Here is a 24870-nt window from a genome sequence, read left to right on the forward strand (position 1 = left end):
ACCGCAACAACACGCAGCACCCCCGGGCATCCCCGCAGTGACATGCCCCACTGGTCCTGGCCTACAGCCTCCGGCAGCGCTGCATGCACACACGAGTCACACACCCAGACTGTGCACCCAGCAAACAGCGAACCCCAGAGCTGGGCAGACAAGGGGAAATCTGTGTCACAAAACAGCTCAATAACACCCCGGAACATTTCAGGGGGTTGGTCTGATAGTTTGAGGATTTTTCCTTTTCTCATTTTAAACATCAAGGAAGGGGGAGAAGAGAGGGAAAAAACAAAGACCACAAAACAAATGCAACCCATTTTTGTTTTAGTTTTCCTAGATTCCCACCCCCTACCCAAAAAAAAAACAGAAAAATGTGAAACCACCATGTTAGGGACAATTGTTGAAAGTCGGCTAATTTCAGGGAAAAAGTTTTGCCCCAACATGTGACCAACTCGGCCAAATACCCAGCACACACACGCAAAGGGTTTTGACACGGAACAGCTGAGTCACCTCACGTCACCAGCAGCCAGCCCACCTGGAGACCCACATGCGTAGGGTCCCCGCCCCCCCACCCGCAACAAACCTTGTTCTCCCCACTCGCTTTCTGCATTTCCTCAAACGTGGTGTAAAACTCTCCGATGAAGTCATGTTTTCCCCGGGAGTCGTAGTCCCAGACGACACACTATAAGGAGAGGAGCTCAGCTCAGCTCAGCCAGAGGGTCCCACCTCATTCACCACCTCTCTAGGGAGGGGCCTTTCCCAGCCCCCAGCATCCCCCCACACTCACCTTGGGCCCTCGCCGTGGATACGCACCCAGCCCTGACTGTGCATGCAGCATGGTGTCCTTCTTCCAGCCCTGAGCTATATAGACACTTCAGAGGAAGGGTCCAATGCCCCTGGACAGCTATGTAAGCACACAAGGGTGGCACTTACCCTTCTTGGGGGCCAGGTCAGGCTCTGAAGCAGGAGGACCGAAGGCCCTGATCATGTGACTGTGCGTTTGTGAGTGTAGCCTCTGCAGTGACACTAACACATAGGTGCCCTGTGGCAGTGAGTTCCACAGCCCAAGCCTATGTTGCATCAGGATGCATTTACTCTGATACATTGTGCCTGGGTTGCCTTTGACCCTGGGGGCAGGTTGCACTGTGATGGGGCCAGTCCCGCTTGCAGGTGACTCAGTGAGGTGGCCCCTTTCAGCTCCCCCGAGGGCGGTGGCTACTCAGGGCTTCCCCCCTTCCCTTCCTCACCCTCAGCTTCCTCTTCTCCTCACAGCTGCACAGTGAGTTCAGCGAGACCTTGAACGGCTCCCACACGGGGCTCAGGTTGTTCTTGACCACCTGTAAACACAAGAGGGTAGTGGGAATGTGCTGCATACGGCCTGTCGGGGCACCTCGGGCGATGAGCAGGGTGCCCGCCGGGCTTCCATCTGCCAGAGGCCCAATGGGCTTTGCAAACAGCCCTGAGTGGCCCTTGCCCCCCTCCAACCCCTGTGGGCTGAGGCACAGGGAGGGAAGGACCCTGCCCAGGGTCATGCAGGATCCAGGCAGTCCCATGCCCAGCCCTGTGCTCTAGCTGGCACAGAGTCCCCGGGCGATGCTTTGGAACTGCTCCCCACAACGCCAGGCAGGCCTTTGGGGAGCCTCCTCTCCCTCAGAGCAGACTGTCTTCAGGGCAAGAAGCTCACACGGCTTCACCTCCTGGGTCTCTCCTTGGAGCATTCAGCATCCTCTGCCCCTCCGGGTGCTTCCCACAGTGAGCTCGCCCCAGCGGGGTCCTGGGGAAGCCACCGGGTCCTGCATCCCCACTTTGCAGTCAGACGTGACTCTCAGCCAGCCAGTAAAACAGAGGTTTATTTAGACGACAGGAACACAGTCCAAAACAGGTCTTGCCGGTACAGACAACAGGACCCCCTTTAGTTAGGTCCATCTGGGGCCCCCAGGGAGGTCACAGCCCCGTCGGGGCACCCCTCTCCATTTCCCAGCCAGCTCCAAACTGACACTCCCCCCAGCCTCTCACTCAGCCTCCCCCCGGTTCCTCCCCCAGCCTTTGTGTCCTTTGTTCAGTGTCCCGGGCAGAGGTGTTACCTGGTCTCCAACCCCCTCGTGGGTTCTCAGGTTACATGCTCAGGTATCCTCCCTTCCCCAGTGCAGCCATCCCAGCCCAACTCCCCTGCAACCTCCCCAGGTCAATACTCCCCTCTCAGCATTCACATAACACAGCAAGAACATTCCCATTTCGTCACACTAGCCCCTAGCCCGCACTCCGGCAGGGGGAGGTGCCAGGTAGCCATGTCCTAGACAAGAGACTCCCTGGACCAGCATCTATTGCCCCTCTCGCCTCTGTCTCTCCCCTCCCTGCAGGCTCCCACCAGGAAGGGAATGGCAGGGCCCAGGTGGCTGGCAGGCCGGACAGCACCTGACAGCGTAACAGCTCTGCTAGGTGCCTAATCCTCCTAGGCCCCCCATCAGGGAGGCATGAGCAGAGCAGCAGCAGGCACTTCCATGGTGCGCTGCCAGCACAGGGAGCAGCAGGGGCGGGGGGGGGGCCGTCATTCATCCCCTCTTCCCTTCCCAGGCATAGCCCATTACAGCTCTGGGGGCCCTGCTCTGCCAGGGAGCGAGAGGAGCGGGCAGGGGAGGATCCTCTGGCAGCATGGAGTCACGGGGAGCTTTCCAGGCATGGCGCTCTCCCCCTCCGCTGCCCGTCCTCTCCTGCGGGGGGAGCTGCCTGGGGTTGACAAGCACCTCCTGGCTGGGGCTGGAGCCAGGGGCATGAGGCGAGGGCTCCAGCGTCCCCACCAGCCCCTTCTCTGCACCCCATCACCCCATCCCCACCAGCCCCTCCTCCACCCCACTCCCATCCCTTTCACCCCCACTCCCATCACTGCCCACCCTTGTCTCCATTCCCTTCCCCCTGGGTGGCAGCGGGGGCTCCTTGGAGGTTCTGCCATGGCGGGGACCCACCTCAGTGCGATACACCAGCTGCTCGCTCCCGTCGTCGTTGATCCGGTAGAGCTCCAGGAAAGGATCCGACTTGCTGAAGAGATCCTGCCAGGGGGTGGTGAGGGAGGCACAGTGAGCTCCATGGCTGGTGCTGCCCTCCCGCTCTGGGCAGGGCCAGCATGGGGCCAGCTCTGCCAGTCAGAGCAGCAGGACCAACCTCCAGACCATCTCCCCCAATACTCCCCAGACAGGGGACAAGCCGCCGGACCAGCCCTGCCCGGGATGGGGGCTCTGAGCACCCAGGGGCCACTGTGCCAACCCTCCACACTCCCTCGCCCCTGCCATGGCCATGCTGGGCTCCTTCCCTGCCCCTGCTTGGTGCCCACTCTTGCCCTGGCCCCTGCCTGTGGCTCCTGCAGTCTCAATCCTTTGCCCAGCCAGCCTCTCTCGTGCTGTGCCCGCAACAGCCTGCCCCAGTGACTCCCAGCCCTTTGCTATCACTGAACTGCCCCCCAGCATCCCTGCCAGCCCGTGCTTTCCCAAGGGGCTCCAGGGAGCGGGGCTGGGAGAGGGAGATCTTTCACCCCAGCAGGTGAGGGGAGCCCTTTGGACAGCTGGGTGCAGTGAGCTGGGTGGGGCTCGATTAGGACAGGGGCACCAGCACAACCCCCTCATCTCAGAGGGCAGGCTCAGCGGAGGGACAGAGCTCCATGTGTCCCGTCGCTGGGCAGGGCCATGGCCCGCTGACCAGGCTGCTGTGGGGTGAGCTGGCCTGGCCGCCATGGGCGACTCTAGACAATTCGCCACCCCAAGCACAGCGGCATGCCGCGGGGGGTGCTCTGCCGGTCGCCGCTCCCGCGGCTCCGGTGGACCTCCTGCAGGCACGCCTGTGGGAGGTCCACCAGAGCCGCGGGACAAGCGGACCCTCCGCAGGCATGCCGCCAAAGGCTGGCTGCCTGTCACCCTCCCGGCGACTGGCTGAGCACCCCCCCGCGGCATGCCGCCCCAAGTACGCAGTTGGTGTGCAGGGGCCTGGAGCCGCCCCTGCTGGCCACTCCCATCGCGTGCTTTGCCGGGGGCAGCTCCAGCCTCCCCCAGCAGCACCCGAGCATTGGAAAGGTGCCGGAGGAGCACCGGGGCCAGTCGGCAGCCACGGCTCCCAGCTCTCAGCAAATAACCACACTGGCTCCTCCATGCGGCCATTCCCAGACTGCACCCCGCCTGATCCAGGGGGCTGGGGGCACCGTGGTCTCAGCAAAGGCAGAGCGGAGTCTCTCTGCCACCCCCAGCGGTAGGCGGAGGTACCTTGTCGTCCAGCTTCTTGGCCCGGAACGCCAGCTCCACGTAGCCATTGTTGCCAGAAATCTCTTCTGACAGCACCTGAGGGGAGAGCACCAAGGGGTCCTCAGAGACAGGCAGCTGGTCAAAAGCCCCAGGGAGAAACCTGCCCGGTCCTGGCTGCCTGTTGGAGCCACCATGCACAGAGCACACCTGTGAGGCAGTGTCAGCAATGTGTGTGCCAGGCCAGGCAGCAGGGCCCGGGGAGGCCGTTGTGCACCTGCCACACGCCAGGCCAGGCAACAGGGCCCGGAGAGGCCATTGTGCACATGCCACACGCCAAGCCAGGTGGCAGGGCCTGGAGAGGCTGTTGTGCACATGCCACATGCCAGGCCAGGCGGCAGGGCCTGGAGAGGCAGCAGGGGCCAGGGGCCGCCATCCCAGCACGCTCTTTAGTATGTTCTCCTTCACGTTCAAAGAGCACAATTCCTGCGCTGCACGGAGCAGGTGTCCCAGCAGCACCCATACACCAGCTGGCGGGGCTGGACTCTGGGGAATGAATGTGGATTCCCCACTATGGGCAGGAGCCAGGGACCAGTGATGAGAACCTGGGTTCTCCTGGGGAGATGGCTGGGGCAGATCAGGGCTAGTCTGCATAGGGTGGGACGGGCTGGGGGGCAGGAGGAGACGGGCAATGGGAGTTTGGCCCCTGCAGCAGCAGGATCTTCAGCACAAACCTAGCTGGTTGTGAGCCATACCCTGGGGGCAGCAGAGCACCACGCAGCTCTCTAGAGACAGCTCCTGCCCACAGAGTGCCAAGCTCCAGAGCCCGTCAGACGGGTACATGTGCTCAAGGGTTTCCTGGCAGAGCCGTGTGGCACTGAGGCAGCCAGAGCAGGGCACGGGGCGGCTCTGGGGTCTGCCCCTTCCTGTCCTTTCCCAAACGGAATGGCCCAAGCAGGCCCAGCCAAACGTGTTCCCCCCTCCCTGCAGGCTGCATGAGCAGCAGGACTGCTAGGAAGTGCAGAGCCAGAGCCAGCCTGGAGGCACAGGCCAGACCGGCCGCACTCACCGTGATGGTGGACTTGCCGGCGTACTTCCCGTACTTGAGAAACAGCGGCTTGGTCACCCGCTTCTGGGCCACGATCTGGAAGGGAAGATGATGGCATGAGTCGGGGAGGAGGGAGCCATGGGCCCATGCAATGCCCTGGAGATGGGGGCAGGGGACCCATGGGCCCACAGGGAGATGGTGGCACTGGAGTCGCGCTGGAGCATGAGCAGCCATGCTGTGGGAGTCATCTCAGGAGAGGACTCAGGGGACACGGCACGTAAGTCACTCGGGGGACATTGGCGTGAGTCATGCTGAGGCACGAGTCATCCTGGAGGACGTCAGCACGGGGGCCAGTGAACCCCTGCGGATGGAACCAGCGCTGGGCCAAGCCTGTGTCACACGCTGAGCTCCCCCAGCGATTCCCAAGCTGCAGGCGGAGGGCCTGGGGCTGCCAGGCTGTGGTTTCATGGACAGCGCTTGGCCTTTACTGACAGTTAGTGCTCAGATGTGCCAAGCAGCAGCACTTCCTGACAGCGCGGAAATCGCTCCCTTCTCCAGGAGCTGGGAACCACCCCTCCTACGTCAAGTTCTCCCCAGCATTCGCCACGTTGACCCACAGCATCGTCCCTCCGCTTTCCTCTCAGCCCTGGGGACTTCCAGTCCCACCAGCAATGCCATTATAGACTATGTGGGGCTTCCCCAGCCCTGGGAGGTCAGCGCACAACGGGTCCAACGCCAGCCCGTCCTCAGCCAGGAGCGTTCAGAACTCCCACACCTAGGCCATGCCGCTGATTGCAATGATGACATCCTGCAATGTGCAAATATGGTGGCAATACATTCCTGGCACCGCTAAGCCCTTCTGCCGGCCACCCTGAGCCACCTTCGCAGGCCAGGAACGGAGCAGCCCCGTGCCCGGGAGCAGTGAACTGTCGAATGGCAGGATTTCCTCCCCAGGAAACACAGCAGCCCTGCTGGGCCACAGGCTGGGGATGGGCGAGAGGAGCGGCTCCCAGGGGGCAGCAAGGGCAAGTACCTGGCCCACGGTGCACTCCATGCCCCCCAGGAAGTCATCATCGTGTGTCCCGAGGCTGGAGTGCCCATGACTGTCGTACACCTCAAACCGCAGTTTCTGCACTTCCTCGAAGTAATAGTCCACTGTGAAGACCTTGGAGAAGACGGGGTGCAGGTTGCTCTTGATGATCTCACTCCTGTCCACCTGGAGGCAAGAGGAGACTCAGGGTCCAGCCCAGCAGCCCTGGAAACTGAGGGCCTCTCCTGGCCCACCCAGCAGCCGCAGCAACAGCAGTGCAAGCTCCCCCCTCGCCTCACCTCACAGAGTGCCACCTCCCACCCACAGGGCTGGGGCGCCGTCTCCAGCCCCGAGCCTTTGCGCGGAGACTGTCAGCTGGTGCCAACTGGCATGGTGGGCTCAGAGATGCAGCCCCCCGTTCCCAGTGGGAGACCACTGCCTCTTTTCAGCCACAAGGCAGGGCCCGCAGGGCCTAGAGCCCTTTACTGTGGCGGGCAGGGTTCTGCACAGCTCCAGGGCTCTGGCGGGTCAGATAAGATGGCCCCATTACCAGCAGGAGGAGGGTTTCCCCAGCTGCCAGCGCCACAAACTCCCCCTGGGCATGGAGAGTCCATGGAGCTCCCCGCCCACACCACCACCTCTTGAGGGCCCTATGCCAGGCGGTTGGGGAGGGCGGGGCAGTGGGGGGCACTATTCTGCCCTTTGTAATGTCCAAAGAGAAGCATATTTTTTTCCACCGCCTCTTCCCGGCAGATGAGCAGTGACTGGTTCTTCACGTGTCAGACCTGGATGGCACCCAGATGAACCCAGTCCCTGTCCAGGGTCAGGGCCTGCAGCCCCTTCCACTCCCAGTGCCCCGAACCGGTGCTTGGCACTGTGTGGGCACGGCTCTGACAAGGGGCTTTGTTCTTTAACTGCTGCCGAAAACACGACAGGGGGAGCAAGGCTTGAAAAGGTAGGTTTTTGTAGGGTCTACACAAATAGCCATTTTAAAAACATGTCTCAGTTTTCGAGCTGCAGAATTCTTGGAAATGCCCAGCACCGAGGGCTTTTCCCCTCCAAAGATCCCAAGTTCTACATTGGTTTTTAATGCAGTTCTAAAAACAATTTGCACATAGGTCAAAACACAGGAGCCAAATCAAACCTTCGTCTCCGCCCCTCCTGCAGGAACAAACCCGGCATTTGTGTGACCTGCCATGAAGTAAACCCAACAGCGCTCACACCGAGAGAGGGATAAGCTCTAGGCTGCTGCTTTCTCTTGCTGCTCCCATGTCCCTGGCTCGGCGGCAGCTGAGCCTTGCCCCGCTGTCCCCTCTGACAGGCAAGTGGCTTTGCCATCCCCCTCCCAGGAAGCCAGAGCAGGGCCCATGCCCGGCCAAGTTACTAGCCACTTCGTGATCTCAGCAGCTTCAGAATCCCAGAAACTTGCACTTTTAAGGAACCACCCTGAACACAGACTCGTTAGTGTGGGGAATGCAGATGAGATGCTAATGAGCTACTCGATTGTCAGTGACTCTGGGAAGCGAGAGCTGCGTGTGTGGCCAATTCGCTTCTCAGGACCAGGCCTGGGCTATGCAGGTGGCTCTGGTACTGAGCACTAGGGGCACTGGAGGGTATTTGTCCCCTCCTCTCTCCCGTCTCTGGCTCCCACAGACTCCATCCATCCCCTGCAGCGATAACCAGGGAGCTGCCCACCGAGGGGGCCATGCCCGCTGTTCTCTCTGGGGCAGCACCTCCTCCAAGCGACGGCCATGGCAGCTTTGCCACTCTCTCCCTGGAAGCTGGAACTGGGCCCACGCCCCTCTGAGTTACTAACCACCCCAGGGTGTCAGGTAGCTGGTGGGGAGCACCCCACGTTATGGGCGAGAGGGGCGCTCATTCCTCTGCCTTGCGGGCAGCACCAGGGGCACTTGCCCGTTACCTGGGCAGAGAGGGAGCACCCGGTTCTCCGGGCTGCTCAGGCCCACCCAATCAACATGGGATCAGCCCTGTGCATGGAAATGGGCCAAGTACTTGGGTCAGGACCTGCAGAGAAGGGACCCCGGAAGCTGTGGGGAGAGAGAACAGGATTCCCCAAGAGGAGTGAGCCCTCCCCAGGGGAAAGGGGTTCCCTGCCCCCTTGCTCTCTGCTTGTATCATCGTCTTTTCCCCGGGCAGAGGCCCCACCAGCAGCCCTGTCAGCACAGTGGTGGGGGGCAGATGGGGACTGCAAACACTGGAGAGCTGTGATCTGGATCCTCATGCAACTCCCGGGGATGCTGGGCACAGCCAGCTTCCCCAGTAGGTGCTCTGGCATGAGTGAGCTGTGCCCAGCTGTCACTAATTTCAGCCGGGAAGAGTTCATGATGGGAGACTGGTAGTGGGACCAACCTTCCATTTGCTAGCCAGCCCCTGGCTGCGGCCATGGGCTCTGAGCCGGGGTGGAAGGATGAACGCAGGATTTGGACCCTTCGTGGATGTGCACAAAGCGAGGACGTGGAGGACTCAGGCCCCACTGCCAAGGCAGAGGCCATGGGGTCCGGGGTAGGAGTGGAGCTCAGCCATTGGAGGACTCTGCAGGGCTGGAGCCTTTTCTCTATTGGGATTATCAAGCTGCTGCCGCAAATCTCTGTGGCAGTGTCAGGCTGCTGAACAGACGCACACAATTTGACGGCTTAGCAGACTTAGCTGCAGCTTAAGCCCCTGGCTGCTGTTCGGCTGGGGCTCGGCTGCACTGCATGGAAACCAGCATGTTTTTATCCTTCCCTGCACTTGCTATGCATCTGGCACATCACCCCACCACTCAGCTGCCCCTGGCTGCCTCTCCTCATCACCTCTCATGCCTTCCAATGGAGCCTGGAGCTGGGAAATTGCCTAGCCCATCACTAGTGCTTTATTCAGCATGTAGATCCGTGTCTGCCCAGGGGCACCATGTGCAGATCTGTATCTGCCCGAGGTACCCTGTGCAGATCTGTGTCTGCCTAGGGGCATTGTGTGCAGATCCGTGTCTACCCGGGGGCACTGCGTGCAGATCCGTGTCTACCTGGGGGCACCGCGTGCAGATCCGCATCTGCCCGGGGGCACCGCGTGCAGATCCACGTCTGCCCGGGGGCACTGTGGGTGGGGGTGGGGGTGAGAAATGTGACTGTAGTAATGACTAGTTTGAGGATTTAGAAAGCATCTCACTGCATCCCAGACCCACTAGCCAGGTGCTTTGTCTTCCTCCGGCTCCCACAGATGCTCGACAGCTGGGCCTGCCTGGGGAGAATCCCTGGGAGAAGTGTTATCCAAACGGCTGATCCCCTGGGTATTCCTCATCCCTGCCACCCTGCCAGGTCACAGCATAGCAGAACCAACCACCTGTAGCATGGGGCACTCAACCATATCACATACTGGCCACTGCCAGATGGGGCCAGAGTCACTGCCCCCAGATATAGAGCCAGCCAGCCTGAGTGGGCAGTAGGTCAGCAGCTGTTCTCTATGTCTCCGGACTGGACCAGCGCAAGTCTCAGAATCAGGTGCCAGTTTAATATTATTGATTGGGGAGCTCCGGGAGGCCCCAGCCCTGGCACCGTTGTCCAGGGTGCTGTACAAAGAAAGTGCAGAAGAGAAGAATGAGGGGGGATTTGATAGCTGCTTTCAACTACCTGAAAGGGGATTCCAAAGAGGATGGATCTAGACTGTTCTCAGGTTCTCAGCGGTGGCCGATGACAGAACAAGGAGCAATGGTCTCAAGTTGGGGTGGGGGAGGTCTAGGCTGGATATTAGGAAAAACTATTTCACTAGGAGGATGGTGAAGCACTGGAATGGTTTACCTAGGGAGGTGGTGGAATCTCCATCCTTAGAGGTTTTTAAGACCCGGATTGACAAAGCCCTGGCTGGGATGATTTAGTTGGGAATTGGTCCTGCTTTGAGCAGAGGGTTGGACTAGATACCTCCTGAGGTCCCTTCCAACCCTGATATTCCCTGATTCTATGAAAGAAAACAAAGCCAGGTCCGGTCCCAGGGTGCTCCTCTTCCAGGATTATTACTAGACACAACAGGTGGCTAATCAGACACGTAGGGACCGGTGGGGGCAGAGGGCAGGTCACAGCCAACGTGGGGGTGTTTGCATGGACACGAGGGAACACTCTGACTCCCAAGCAGAGCTCTCGTCCCACAGAGGCACTCAGATATTTGATTGAAACGTGCTGTTTCCAGGATCGCTTTCCCTAGCCTGGCACAGGAAGGGAACCCACAGGGGTCAGGAGATGGGGAACCAGGGTAAATTCCACTTTATAGTCAAGCCAGCTGGAAAGGCCTGGAGATGCTTTGCCAGCTGCAATGGGGCACCAGGGATGCCCACCAGGGATGGGCTCCAGCATGGGGTATGGGTGAAGTGTGCCCTTGCCCTCGATCCTCTACTCACTGTCAGTATAGAGGGGGAACAGGATTTCTCAAGAACTGAACAGAGATTCCTATGAAGGGAAAAGCACCTGGTTCTGCTACGAAGTGGCAGCACGGCCCCGCAACCCCAGAGGAGGGAGAGACCAGAAGGGGTTAACAGAGGTTCCTTTGCAAAGCGCACCCCATTCATAAACTAAAGTAGCAGATTCCAACACAGAATCAAAGCACAGGAACCTCTACTCATTGCAGTCCAGCGCTCCAGCCCCTGCCAGGAGAGATCCTTGTGGTCTTGCCCTGCGGTATCCAGCGGGGAGAGGCTCTAAGATTAGCAGAGACCATGGCATCCCTTTCCATACTGATTACACGGTTGTGCTTTCTGGTCAGTGCCTGGAACAGGGATTTCATCTGGGTTTCAATACGGCCGTTATCAAATCTCAGCTGTGTAGCAACTGATTTCTAGGAGCGTGTTTATCTCGCGAAACCTCAAAAAAGATTGTCTCACTAATGAGCTGGGATGATTAATTAGATGCAATAACAGTCCACACTAATCTCATTGCATCGCGTTAGTACATTGGCAGGGCACTCAGCTCCCAGGGTTACACATGGGGGACTCCATGGAAAGTGGAACCCTGTCTGGACGTGGCGGCTGGAAATCCAGCTTCTCTTTCACGGCAGAGTCGGATGCCAGGTAAACGGGTGGGAACCAGGTGACCTTCTTGGGCCAGCGTGGCTGTCTGCTGTTGAGCATCAAGCTCAGCTTCTGAAGCCAGAAGCCATTGTCAGGTTGGACTCAGGAATCTGAAAAGCCCCAGTAGTTCTCCAGGGCAGTGGAAATGACCCAGCTCAGCACCTGTTTCCTACTGATTTTCTCGGCAATCAAAGTGTGAATGGCAGTTTTATGACACAGCGCAGAGCCAGCTCCAGAAAAGAAATGAGTCTCAATAATTGCTACTCAGGCACATTCCAGTGAAGTGCTCTGGGAAACAGGAGCCCAGTTCTGGGGGTTGTTTCACAGCATCCTGCCTAAAGCCCTTCCACCGCATCAGCTGGATTCCTCATCTCTTGGTTTGAATCTGCTCTGTAGCACTGCCGTGGGCAGGGGCAGCCTGGGGCACGTTCCACCCGAGGCAGCTGCATGCCAGTCGCAGATAAAGTGGGGTGTCAGGGTGCCCCACCATGGCTTCATGACGGGCACCTCAGAAATACCATATGGAGACTGGATGTTATAATGAGTCCATAGCCACCTAGGCCTTCATCTTTGTCACTTTGCTGCATACTACAGCCACTCAGAATAGTGGGAATGGAACTGACCTCTCACTCCCAGCACCCAGGCCGCTCCCACTAAAGGAAACTCCCCACTGGTCATTAGCAGTATTGTACCTATGACACATGCTGAGCAGGTCTGATTCCATCCATCAGAGGGCACCTGAATCTGTGAATGGGAATTAGAGCCATCACACGAAGCTGGAAAGTGGACACAACAGTCCCTCAGAAACACTCATTTTGTTTCCTTGTGACCCTGCAGCAGGGCACTGCCTGGCTGCTCTCGTCAGGTCTGAGGAGGCCAGATGGGGGTGTTCCTCACATCCAGCTGGGGTCACCTTCCCCTATTGCTCTCCTGGTCCTGGCCTGGCATACGCCCTCCCGGTACCCTCGGGTGCTCAGGCGCTGAAGCTCACTAGCACCTCCACCCACCGTCCCGAGGGGCAAGTTAATCTCTCCCTTTGAAAGCAAACTCCTGTTGCCTCTCCCAGGCCAGACGCCCCATTAGGCAGAGCTCTTGGCAGACAATCCAGGGAACCATCAGTGAGCTACAAAGGTGGCCAGAGAATCAGCAGCGCACATGTCCCCTGGGTGGGCCAACCCCATCCCGGCAGTTCCCACACACTGAACTGTGGCCCCACTGGCCCGGAGTGGACCCCCACCTGCGATGGTGCTGCACCTACAGAGTGACGTGGTGGCACCTTTGCTTCCTGTCCCCTGGCCCTGGGCTCCCCTGGGACTAGGTCAGGCCCCATGGCGGCTTAGAGTAGCCCCTGGGAGGGCTGCTCTCAGTCAGACCCACTGCAGTGGGCCCCAGAGGGTTATTCCAGTAGGTGGGAATAGCCAGAGCACTGCGGGGTTTGAGCATGGCCCCTTCTGGCCCTTGTCCCTCACCCACTGTCCCCGTGCCTCTCATGCAGGGAGGGCAGCTGCGTGAGAGGGCCCCCTCCCTGGACGACGGTGCCAAGAGCAGTGTCTGTGCCACACGCTGCAGGCCAGCAATGCCCTTGCTGCTCAGAGTCACGTGCCCGCGGGAGAGGGTGGCAGGGACCAAGGAAGCAACTGGGTCCTGGGGACTGATCCCTGCAGGATCCACTCCCAGTTTGAGAGTGAGCCAGTGAGAACTACTCTTTGAGTGCAATCTTTCAACTATTTGCACATCCACCTTCTTGTAATTTCATGTAGAGCACATTTCCCTTGTTTCCTTCTGAAAATGTCATGCAGAACGGTGTCAAAAGTCTAACTAAAATCAAGATCTATCACATCTACTATCACATCCCCACATCCTGTAGGTCAATAACCCTGACAAAGAAGGAAATCAGGTTAGTTTGGCATGATCTGTTCTGAACAAATCCCTGCTGTATATTCTTTATAACCCTGTTCTTAAGCACCTATCCTCCAGGTGCTTCCAAACTGATTGCTTAATAATTTGTTCCAGTATCATTCCAGGTATCAAGATTAGATTGACCAGCCTATAATACTCCAGGTCCTTTTTGTTCCCCTTTCTAAAGCTACATACTATGTTTGCCCTTCTCCTGTCCTCTGGGACCTTACCGATCCTCCATGAGTCCTTGTAGATAATTGGTAATGATTCTGAGATTGCTTCAGCTAGTTCCTTAAGTACTCTAAGGTGAATTTCATCAGACCCTGCCAAATTGAATCAATCTCACTTATCTAAATATCTGTTAACCTGTTCTTTCCCTATTTTGGCTTGCGTTCCCTCCTCCATGTTCTTAATATTAATTACGTTGAATATCTGGTCACCATTAACCTTTTTAGTGAAGACTGAAGCAAAATAGGCAGCAAGTATCTCAGACTGCTTGATGTCATCAGTTATTAGCTCTCCTTCCCTGCTGAGTAGAGGACCTCCACTTTCCTTCGTCTTTCTCTTGCTCCTACGGTAGTTAAAGAAATGCTTTTGATTGCCTTTTATGTCCCTGGCTAAGTGTAACTCATTTTGTGCTGTAGCCTTTCTGATTGTTGTCCCTACATGCTGGTGCTGTTCTTTTGTGCTCCTCTCCTCCTTAGCAATGTGTCCATGTTTCTGCTTTTTGTAGGATCCTTTTCTGGTTTTCAGGTCATTCTAGAGCTCCTGACACAGCCACACTGGCCTCTTACGAATCCTCCTGTCTTTCCTTTGCACTGGGATAGTTTGAAGTTGGGCCTTTAATATTGTCTCCTTGAGAAACTGCCAGCTCTCCTGATCATCTATATCCCTTAGATATTCTCCCCGTGGGACCTCACCTACCAGGTCTCTGAGTTGCTTAAAGTGCGCTTTGTCCTTATTGTACTGCTCTCATGCCTTCCTTTCCTGAGGATCATAAAAACAACCATTTCATGGCCATTTTCACCCAAATTGTCTTCAGCTTTCGGATTCGCAGCCAACTCCCCCCATTGGTCAGAATCAATCCTAAAATGGCTGTGGCTCGGGTTACTTCTGCCACATTCTGGAACAAAAAGCTGTGCCCACCATATTCCATGAACTTACTGGGCATTTTTTGTTTTGTACTTTTTCAACGGCTAACACCAAACCACCTTCTTGAGCCAAAGATAATTAATCATGAAGTAGTTACAGAAGAGCCAATACCAGGAAACTAGCACAAAAGAAACATTACGATAAGAATATCCAACAGATAGCAGATTCAAATTCCACATTCCACATTCAGATTTCAAAACAGAAAGAGGCCAGCAATCTGCCAAAGTGACAGCTCTAACATCTGTCCCGTGTTATACCCACGGTGATGGCTCCGCCCTCTGTACCAGGCTGTACCCACGGTGATGGCTCCACCCCCTTCCCATGCTGTACCCATGGTAACGACTCCGCCCTCCATCCCACACTGTACCCACAGTGACAGCTCCACCCCCTGTCCCACACTGTACCCATGGTGACAGCTCCGCCCTCTGTACCACACTGTACCCACGGTGATGGCTCCGCCCTCTGTACCATACTATATCCACGATGACAGCTAACGACTCCGCCCTCCAACCCATACTGTACCCATGGTGACGGCTCTGCCCTCTGTACCACGCTGTACCCATGGTGATGGCACCACCACCTGTCCCACGCTGTACCCACGGTGACAGCTCCATCCCCCGTCGCACACTGTACCCACGGTGACAGCTCCACCCTCCGTCCCACACTGTACCCATGGTAACGGTTCCGCCCTCTGTCCCATGCTGTCCTATGTCACAACCAGGTCTGAGGCATGTCCTAGCGGAGGAACAGAAGCCCCCTGGACCAGTCCCAGGAGGACAGAGCACGCACACCCACCCCATCCCTGACAACGCCAAACACCAGAAGCGGCACATAGGGGCTACGGGGGGAAGAACCCCCAGGCCTGCCCATCTAAGTGCAGCAGAAGGCGCTGTCAGAAGGACTAGATGTGGCCATGGAGCCCATCGGTGGTGGTTACAGACGACACCCTGCATGCGGCTCCTGGCCTGGTGGGCTCGGGCTGCGTGGTCTGTTAGCTAGCCAGGTTCCTTTGGGGGGGGGGTCATTTTTAGCCAACTTCATATTTTATTGGCCTTTGATTTACCAAGTGAAGGCAGGGGTGTAATGGCAATCCCTGAAGCCAGGAGGCGCCAGCCCGGATGTGAGATGGGGTGACCCTGCGCCATGCCATGGGTTGGCCGGTGGGAGACACAGGCCAGTCTCTCCCCAGGGCTGCTGTCGGGCCCTTGTTCCAGAGGGGAGTGGCAGGGGCTGTGGGGAGCAGTGGGGCCCTGGGGCAGGGGTTTTGGCTGGCACCCGAGTCCCTGTGTGCCGCAGGAAGGGCTCGATGTGCGTTGTCTCATGCACTGAGCCATGCTGGCAGAAGGAACAGTGGAGCCGCTTCCAGGAACGGCGCAGACTCCCACACACCAACCCCCTGCCAGCTCTGAGTCAACAGGACAACTTCCTGGGGAAGGCACCCTGCCAGGACAGCGCCAGCCCCAGATCAACCCTGGCGAGCGCAGCACCACCCCTGCCAACACCTCCATGCACTGGAGAGCCACAGCCCCGCTGCCTCCCTTGCTCGCCATGGGCAGGGCCCCTGCAGAACCCCACCCACCACCTAGCACCAGCAGGGAGCCCGCGGCTCCAGCCTGGCCCCTCACAGGGTCAGCACCAGTCCCAGCAACATGCTACCCGCCCCTTGGCACCCAGCTGATCTGCAGCCCAGCAGGTCACGGAGAAGGTGGGAAGGGGGCTCTGCAGGCACCGGGCTCAGCTCGGCTCCCTCCCTGGCCAGCGCTGGGCTGTGGCCTATGGGCAGCAGGATGTGCGTGGCACCTTGCATCCCAAGCTGCCTCAGTGCCCCGGCACCACAGCCCCCATCTCCTGCTGGGGATAGCCCCAGGAGCAGGGGCAGGCCGGGTCATTTCCAGCACAGAATGCAATGGGCCCTCCTGGGGATGGAGACCCTGCCGCGTGCTGCAGCGCCTGAAGTGGATGTGTCCCCTGTGTGTTATTTGTACCACAAACCCCCCTTGGGCTGGGGGCTGGGCACCCCAGCAGGTGTTTGACAACAGCTGGACCCAGGCACCCATCCCAGAGGGAGTTTTGCCCATATATAGTACGAGCAAGCAGCTCTCGATGCAGCCCAAGGGGATCAGCTGGGGCAAAGGGCAAAGGGGGGACACTGGGACCCAGGCAAACCAACTGCAAAGTCCCCAGGCTTGGCCACTCTCCCTGTAGTGATGCCCCCAGACCCCATCGCTCACATTCACCCAGTGTCACATGATAGGTAATTAACAATCATTAATTAGCATCTCCATTAGCCCTAGCATCTCCATGGTGAGGCAGAGTGGTGGAGCTATCCCTGTGCGACTGATGGGGAAACTGAGGCACGGAGGGAGGACGGGACCTACAGGTTTATGCATCGATTGTTTAGGCCAGAGGGGCTCATTAGCCCCCTGCCACCAGGCTGACCCTGCCTGGCACAGGCTGGAGACCCCTGCCCAGAGAGCCGGCCTCAGAGCTGGGAGCTGAACCCAGGTCGGCCCCCTGCCTCCCCAGGCTCTGCTCACTCTGCCGGGCAGGAGTGAGCACGGGCAGGCCAGGGCCCCATGTACCCCACAGCCCGGCTCATAGCGCAGCATGGCTAGGTGGGGTTTAAACCCCCCCAGCCCTCAGAGATGTCAAAAAAGCCTCAGTGCTGCTAAAAATAGTCCCACAGCAGAGCGATGGGGCCAGCGTGTGACCAAATCCAGCTTAAGCAGGGCTCAAGGGATGGGCTTAGTGGGGATCAGGGGAGCGGGGGGCTCTGCCTGACGCTCCTGTCCCTCCCTCTTCAACCAGGCTCATAAGGTGGCAATGCCTCACGCCTGGGGCAGGAGGCTGCAAGCCAGGGCTCCTGGTTCTGTCACTGACTGTGGGCAAGGCCCTGGACCGCTCTGTGCCTCAGTTTACCTCTCTGCACCCCCTGCCTTGCGGGGCTGTGACAAGGCCCTTTGTGGCCCTGGGCTGAATGGCTGAGCAGGGCTTTCGCCGGCTGCCACAGCCCACCCATGGGATATGTGACCCAGCCCCGCCCGGGCGCTGCTCCTCGGTGTGAACAGGGCTGACATGAGGATGTCCTCTCCAGGCGAGGGACCAGGGAGAGGCACCAGGCTGGGGCTGCTGCAATCACAGAGTGTGTCTGGCGAATTGGTGTTGTGGACCCTACCAGGGAACACCAGCTAGTTAACCACCCCCTAGGCCCAGTGCACTTGGAGGTGGGGGAAGTGTGGCGCATGTCCCCCCCGACCCCCAGTCAGACACGCCTGCTCAGCGCTGCCTGCCCCAGCTCACAGGGAATTCGCCGTGAGAACCAGCTCTGGGAATCTGGCCTTTTCCTGACAGCAGTCAGCAATTCCCTGAATACACCTGCAATCGGCGCCAAGCCACTGAGTACATCCTATGGACAGTTCCCAGCTACATGTGTTCTGCCCGGACCCGGTGGTCACCCGGGATCACTCCCGGCCCCGGATGGGATGAGCGCAACTCTCAGGATCAGGCCCCCAAGAGCAGGTCAAAATGGACGTGACACGAATGCGCCCCTGGGCTGGCTCCGAACCCTCTGCTCCCGGGACCCCCATCTGCAGGGAATGGCCATGAAAAGAGCAGCCAGGGGAAGCTGTTCTCAGCGCAAACATCCCTCCAGCTCTGCTTCTGAGGCTGCGTGGGGGGGGGGGGGCGACGGGGAAGCAGAACTCCCCCTGCGCCCATGCAGTTCCACCACTTCTGATGCCCAAGCCCAGCTGGTTGTGCTCAGGGCACGGGAGGAAGTCAAAGCAACCCTGCAAGTGCCTGGGAACGTGAGGGTTTGCACAGGCTCGGGGGACGCAGGTCACTCACGCCGATGCAGAGCGTCTACACTGCAGCAATGTCGTGGGGAGAAGCCCTGTGCATGTTGTGGCAAACTGGGAATGTTCTTAATGTTTTCTCTGAATACTGTGTTGGTGCCTCAGTGTCCCCATGGCAGTTCTTAAGTATCTAGGTGGTGGAATAAGGGTGTGTGATTGCTGCAGAGCAAAGGGCCAGTGCACCTAAATGCCTGGCACTCTGTCTCCTAGCAACTGCTGGCCTGGGCCCCTCCTCTGCAAAGGTGCCAGCTGAAGGTGTTGGAGACAAAGGGATCAGGTGACCGTCTGGCCCGGGAAAGGGGCTGAGCAGAGAGGAGGGGCTGGAGCGGGTTGTTAGTCTGGAGCTGGCTGGGGACGAGGAGTGAAGTGCAGACGTGGGTGTCTGGCTCATTGCCCCCCAGAATGGACCCAGCCGAGGGGTCCGGTTCGCTGTATCTACAAGCTCTGTTTTAGACCCTGTTCCTGTCACCGAATAAACCTCTGTTTTACTGGCTGGCTGAGAGTCACGTCTGACTGCAAAGTGGGGGGTGCAGGACCCGGTGGCTTCCCCAGGACCCCGCTGAGGCGGGCTCGCTGTGGGAAGCACACGGAGGGGCAGAGGATGCTGAATGCTCCAAGGAGAGACCCAGGAGGTGAAGACGTGTGAGCTTCTTGCCCTGAACAAGTCTGCTCCAAGGGAGAGGAGGCTCCCCAAAGTCCTGCCTGGCTTGGTGGGGAGCAGTTCCAGAGCATCGCCCGGGGACTCTGTGACACGTGCCACCCGCAGCGCAGGGATCCTGATGCCGGCCGAGCCCTGGGACCCTCCCGAATGGATCCATAACACCAGGCGTTTACAAAGTGTTCCGAGGCCACAGAGCGACTGAGGGGGTGGGGAGGGCTGCTCAAATGTGGAATTCGCAGCCCCAGACAAGCGTGTTTTCATCCAGACCCCACCTCCCCCTTGAACACTGATGAAAATTCCTGTTCAGCATTCGGTGAGAAGTCCCTTGGCCCAGCCCTGGCTAGAGCCCTCTGGGGTAGGTGCTGAGCCCTGCTCCCCTGGCTGTCCCACATCGCCCCCAGCCGCCAGCCGCTGGGCACACCCAGCTGGGCCGTCCTGCCAGCACTGTGCATGCGGGCAGCCCAGTACAAACACAAGGAGGCCACCCAGCCCCAGCCCGGCCCCACCGCCTGCGCCTCCCACCTACCTCCATCCACTGGCCCTGGGACTGCATGAGCAGCACCACACAGGGGTCTGACTTGTTGAGCGTGTCCCGGTCGAGCAGGTGTTTGCAGCTGACCCGCAGCTCCACTTTGGAGACACAGGTGGCAGAGACCACCCCCAGGGAGGACTGGGATGCCAGGTCCGGGATCTCGTTCATCCTGGCGCAGGGCGGGATGGGCAGGGTCCTTGCTTGGAGGAGTCGGTGGTGGGACGGACAGGCAGAACGTGGAGTTAAGATCTGGATTTGGGGGCAAAGAGCATCCAGGGCTGTGATGGGTGGAGACCGGACTCAGATGCAGCCCCGGGAAGAGTTATGGGACTAGGGCTCGTTCCAGCCCAGCAGCAGCAAGCCCAGAGGAGTGCAGCCTCTCGGGGCAGCCGCCAGGGAATCTCCCGTTAGACACAGGCTGGGAGTTGGGCTGGGCACCGAGCCCTGTGGCAGAGAAGGAGCTCAAGTGAGGAGGGGCACAGCCCCAGTTAGCCGGTAGCTTCTGATTTGTTCCTCACCGTCACTGGAGTCTCTGAACCCTGCACTGCATGACTGTGACCTACAGGAGGCGCTGCCACCTCCAGAGCCCACCGCAAGCCAGCTGCCAAATGAAGCCAATTAGGGTTTATTTCCCCCCGGATACTGAGGAGTGAGGATGCGTTGTTCTTCGCCTCCAGGCTGACCCAGGGGCACCGGCTGCAGCACGAGCCACCCCCTCCCTCTCTCCCAGCTTTGAGTCACTTGTGTCCTGGCGAATGGCAGCTCCGGTTCACGCTCCTATGGCCTCTGCCTGGCCCTCGCGCTGCCCTGGCCAGCGGGGAAGGCTAAGCCGCTGCTTTCATCGGGGCGAGGGGAGGAAGCCGGGAGAGAAGCAAGCTGGATGGTCAATGGGCTCGGCTGCAAAGTCAACAGCTAAATGGAACCCCCCGAAAAACGTCTCGAGTGGATGGTGAGGCTGGCTCAGCAGCAGCGAGGGGTCGGCTGCAGTCAGCAGCGGACAGCCTGGCCAAGGGGGCCACCGGTGAATTGTCCAGGGGTGTCTGGGCCTAGGAGCGGGAGGCTCCTCCGGGCAGAGGGTGAAGGAAGGATCCGCTGTTTGGCCTGGGCCAGTGTCTCTTGGGGGACAGCCGCTGGGGGTCGCTCAGCGGGGTCACCTGTAGGGTCCAAGAGCACAGACAGGTTGGATAAAGGCAAGGGCCCCTGAGACCCCTAAGCACAGCCCCCTCTCTCCCCAGGCACACTCCGGGAGCAGGAGGGAGGGACCATCGGCGCAGGGCAGGGAAGGATCTGAATGGAAAGGAGAGAACCATGCACCCAGCCCCCTCCCAGAGCTGCCTTCCCCTCTCCCCCAGCCAGCGCCATGTGACTGGCACACCAGCCTCTCCTGGCAGGGGCAGGGTGGCATGGCTCAGCACAGATGCCCCGGAAGGGGAGGAGGCAGGTTGTGTGAGCGCCAGCAAGACGCCAATGGCAGGGATTCAAATCCACCCTGCTGAACAACAAGGGGCAGGAGCTGGCGTATGACAGCTCCCCCCGGCAGGCTGCCCACGTGGGAGCCACGTGCAGGACCCCCCCCACCGGCCACTCAGGCATAGCAACCCAGGCCAGGCCACCCCCCAGGGGGCCGCGGGCCGGGTCAGTCCTGCCTGGGGCTCCTCACTCCATTCTGCCCAGGCCAGAGAATCCCCTGCTGCCCAGCCAGCCAAAGAGCATGGACTTCCCAGGGCCCACCCCACCCCAGGGGCTCCATAACATGCCACCCCCCCCGCCGAGCGGCAAAGCCCAGGCCGTTGCCAGGCGAGCCCAGGAAGTTCTCCTCCCTCCCTGCTCGTTGCCATGAGACTCGGCTGAGGGAACAGCTGGCACAGCTCTTCTGTGCGCTGCGAACACCAAGGGCACCTCGGAGAGACATCCCCTGGGGCCCGCACGTCCTGGTCTTGCACTCGGCAACACCTGGGTTCAAATCCCACCACACGTCCCACGTGATAAGGAGCCCTGGGGCCTGTGGGGCTCCTGGGGACACGCAGCTCCCTCCCAAAATCACCACAAAACTGATCACCAGTCTCTGCCCAAGAGCCGCCCAGGGCTGGGCTAGCAGGGGGCTGTGGGTCGGGAGTGAGGGGCACTGGCAGAGCTGGGGAGCAGGGTTAGCAGGGGGCTGTGGGTCGGGAGTGAGGGGCACTGGCAGAGCTGGGGGGGCAGGATTAGCAGGAGGCTGTGGGGTCGGGAGTGAGGGGCACTGGCAGAGCTGGGGGGGCAGGATTAGCAGGAGGCTGTGGGTCAGGAGTGAGGGGCACTGGCAGAGCTGGGGAGGCAGGGTTAGCAGGAGGCTGTGGGTCGGGAGTGAGGGGGCACTGGCAGAGCTGGGGAGGCAGGGTTAGCAGGAGGCTGTGGGTCGGGAGTGAGGGGCACTGGCAGAGCTGGGGGGGCAGGATTAGCAGGAGGCTGTGGGTCGGGAGTGAGGGGCACTGGCAGAGCTGGGGGGGCAGGGTTAGCAGGAGGCTGTGGGTCGGGAGTGAGGGGCACTGGCAGAGCTGGGGAGGCAGGGTTAGCAGGGGGCTATGGGTCGGGAGTGAGGGACACTGGCAGAACTGGGGGGGCAGGGTTAGCAGGGGGCTGTGGGTCGGGAGTGAGGGGCACTGGCAGAGCTGGGGAGGCAGGGTTAGCAGGGGGCTATGGGTCGGGAGTGAGGGACACTGGCAGAGCTGGGGGGGCAGGGGTTAGCAGGGGGCTGCGGGTCGGGAGTGAGGGACACTGGCAGAGCTGGGGGGGCAGGGTTAGCAAGGGGCTGCGGGTTGGGAGTGAGGGGCCACTGGCAGAGCTGGGGGAGCAGGGTTAGCAAGGGGCTGTGGGTCAGGAGTGAGGGGCACTGGGCAGAACTGGGGGGGCAGGGTTAGCAGGAGGCTGTGGGTCGGGAGTGAGGGGGCACTTCCAGAGCTGGCGGGGGAGTCTAGGGCTGGGATGAGGGGCAGTGCTGCAGGTTGCATGGGTAGAGCTTGCCCGGGGTCTATATGTACCTCCCAGATGAAGGGAGCCTGCAGCCTTCCAGCCTCACTCCCACAGCAGGCACTGGGACAGGCAGAGGGCAAGCGGGCACAGGGAGCCCCAGCTCAGTGAATCCAGCACAGGCTAAAAATGGGGCAGGAACCTGGGCAGGAGGAACTGGAGTGCTCAGAAGGGAGGAGATGGGAGAGGTCCCTGGCCAGGGCCCTCCGTACTTGGGGTGGGAGAGAGAAGATGTGATTTGGGGGGAGCAGCTGGTGGAGATGAGTCACTTGGGGCCACAGTGACTGGTCCTGGCTCCAACCCGGCTGTGCTGGGTGCACAGGGCACCAGGAGCACCGGGCGGCTGGCTGGAGCCAGAGGGACACGCGGTGCCCGCTTACCCTGGGAGGTGCTTCTGGGGACCACGGTCCCTGCTGCTTCTCTGGGTTAGTCCTTTCTCCCTGGAGGGGCTGTGGGAACCTCCGTGAGGCCGGAGTCCCCCCGGGGGCCAGGGCCAGCACTGACTTTGCCACATTCTGGGACTAGAGGCCAACGCCGCGTGCAGCCCAGGGCCGGGCACCAGAGCTGCTCCTGCGGGGCCCAAAGGCTGGGAGCCCAGGGGAGTGTGGGGGAGAGGAGCTGGGAAGAGCAGGATACTGGCCAATGGCAGAGAGCTGCGGCGGGAGGGGACCTGCCACCCCACTCCTGCAAATAGGGTGACCAGATGCCCCAATTTTATAGGGACAGTCCCGATTTTTGGGTCTTTTTCTTATATAGGCTCCTATTACCCCCCACCCGCGTCCCGATTTTTCACATTTGCTGTCTGGTCACCCTACCTGCATATGCTCCTTCTTATCACACCCTCCCCTGGGCACAGTGCCTCTGCCCTGCCCCGGGTAACCCAGCCAGTGCTGGGGGTGAGCTCCCTTCCTTCCCTGCCCTCCTCCCCCGTGCAATGGCTTCAGTCAGACTCACCCCGGCCACTCTTTGCTGCTAGGGGAGCCATGTTGGGAGTTGAGACCCTTCAGATCTCAGTGCCCAGCTCGGCCAAAGTCCCTGCTCCCCCCCACACCTCCCCGTGTACCCACTGGGGTCCCGCTCCCCCCCAGCTTCCCCGTGTTATCACCAGGGTCCAGCTCCCCCCCCCCACTCCTCCCCGTGTACCCACTGGGGTCCCGCTCCCCCCCCAGCTTCCCCGTGTTATCACCAGGGTCCAGCTCCCTCCCCCCCACATGCCTCCCCGTGTACCCACTGGGGTCCTGCTCCCTCCGCACACACTCCCCGTGTACCCACCGGGGTCCCGCTCCCCGTGTATCTGGGGGATGCCCAGGAATGAGCTGCACCCTGGGCTCAGCAGGACTTCGGGCCGAAGGCTTTGCCTGCCCGCAGCCATTCCCAGGTTGGCCCAGCAGAGCCCAGTGGGCTGCGCAGGGCTGGATCTGCCGGGGCAGACCTGGCTGTGGCTCCAGGCTGCTCTATTGCCCTTCCAGGGGGTGCCAAAGTGCCCCTCACCCTGGCACCTGGCACAGCCCACCGTGCAGACTCCACTGCAGTCGGGATCTGGAGGGGTGTCGCTGGCCCGTGTCTGTGCCCAGCTGGCACAATGGGATGTGCTTGGCATTCCCCTTCGCTCCCCGGGGAAAACATGAGTGAGGGGGGCAAGACAGGGCATGAGGACCCCACAGGGCAGGGAGAGGCAAGGGGTCTCTTCCAGCCTCAAGTCCCCTGACCTTGGCACCCAGCCCGCAGTCTGTGGCTTTCACGCTGGGGGGGGGGCACACGCACATCGCTGGCTCCTGCACACACTTACTTTGGGCTCAGACTCAGAGGGGGCCATGCCATGCAGCGCCCGTCGGTCACACTTCCCCAAGCCAGAGGCTGTGGCTCTTTGTGCCAAGTGGCAGCTGCTGCCAAAGTTTGCTGGGAAAGTTCTGTGGGCAGCGGCCCATTGCCCCGGCACATCGCATTTGCCAAAGCCCCGGGAGCCTCCCCTGCCAGCTGCACCCACCCGGCAACTCCCCGACTCCTTCACAGCCCCGCTCGCAGCGGGGATCCCTCTGTCCCAGCCCCTTGGTCTGCTCTCCCCCACCCGCTCACCTGCTTGCCGGCCCCCAGCCTCACTTCTCTCTGCGCTGCCTCCTGGACCCAGCGAGCGCTCGCACCACGAGCATCCTCTGCCAGCCTGAGCCGCGCGCTGCCTGCCACCTCCACAGCCTCTGACTCAGGCTGTACTTCATGAGCAAAACCCTAAGAGGGAGACTAGCAGCAGCTTTTAACTGCTTCGCTGCCAGCCCCAGCGCTGCGCTGCCAGGCTTGGAGCAGAACTCAGCTCTGCAGAGACGCCAGCCAAAGAACATTTTCATCCGTTGGATGGATCCAACCCGGCGGGCCCCGATCAATGCACCCTTGGGGGCTTAGGAACTAGCGGATGCAGTCACGGAA

At 60.1% G+C, this 24870-nt stretch overlaps 1 protein-coding gene across 1 annotated transcript in view; it reads right to left on the reverse strand.

The window, feature by feature from the left end:
• Window positions 1-24665, reverse strand: part of CPNE7 (copine 7) — a 37893-nt gene extending 13228 nt beyond the window's left edge. Inside the window, 9 exon segments of the mRNA XM_050922653.1 lie at window positions 575-673; window positions 1239-1328; window positions 2955-3038; window positions 4239-4313; window positions 5284-5358; window positions 6296-6478; window positions 19438-19692; window positions 24526-24621; window positions 24624-24665. Of these exon segments, the coding sequence (XP_050778610.1) occupies window positions 575-673; window positions 1239-1328; window positions 2955-3038; window positions 4239-4313; window positions 5284-5358; window positions 6296-6478; window positions 19438-19692; window positions 24526-24621; window positions 24624-24665 (999 nt within the window).
• Between the last annotated feature and the right edge of the window lie 205 nt (window positions 24666-24870).

This window comes from Gopherus flavomarginatus, chromosome 14 (genome assembly GCF_025201925.1).
Source record: "Gopherus flavomarginatus isolate rGopFla2 chromosome 14, rGopFla2.mat.asm, whole genome shotgun sequence".
In the NCBI taxonomy this organism is placed as follows: Eukaryota; Metazoa; Chordata; order Testudines; family Testudinidae; genus Gopherus; species Gopherus flavomarginatus.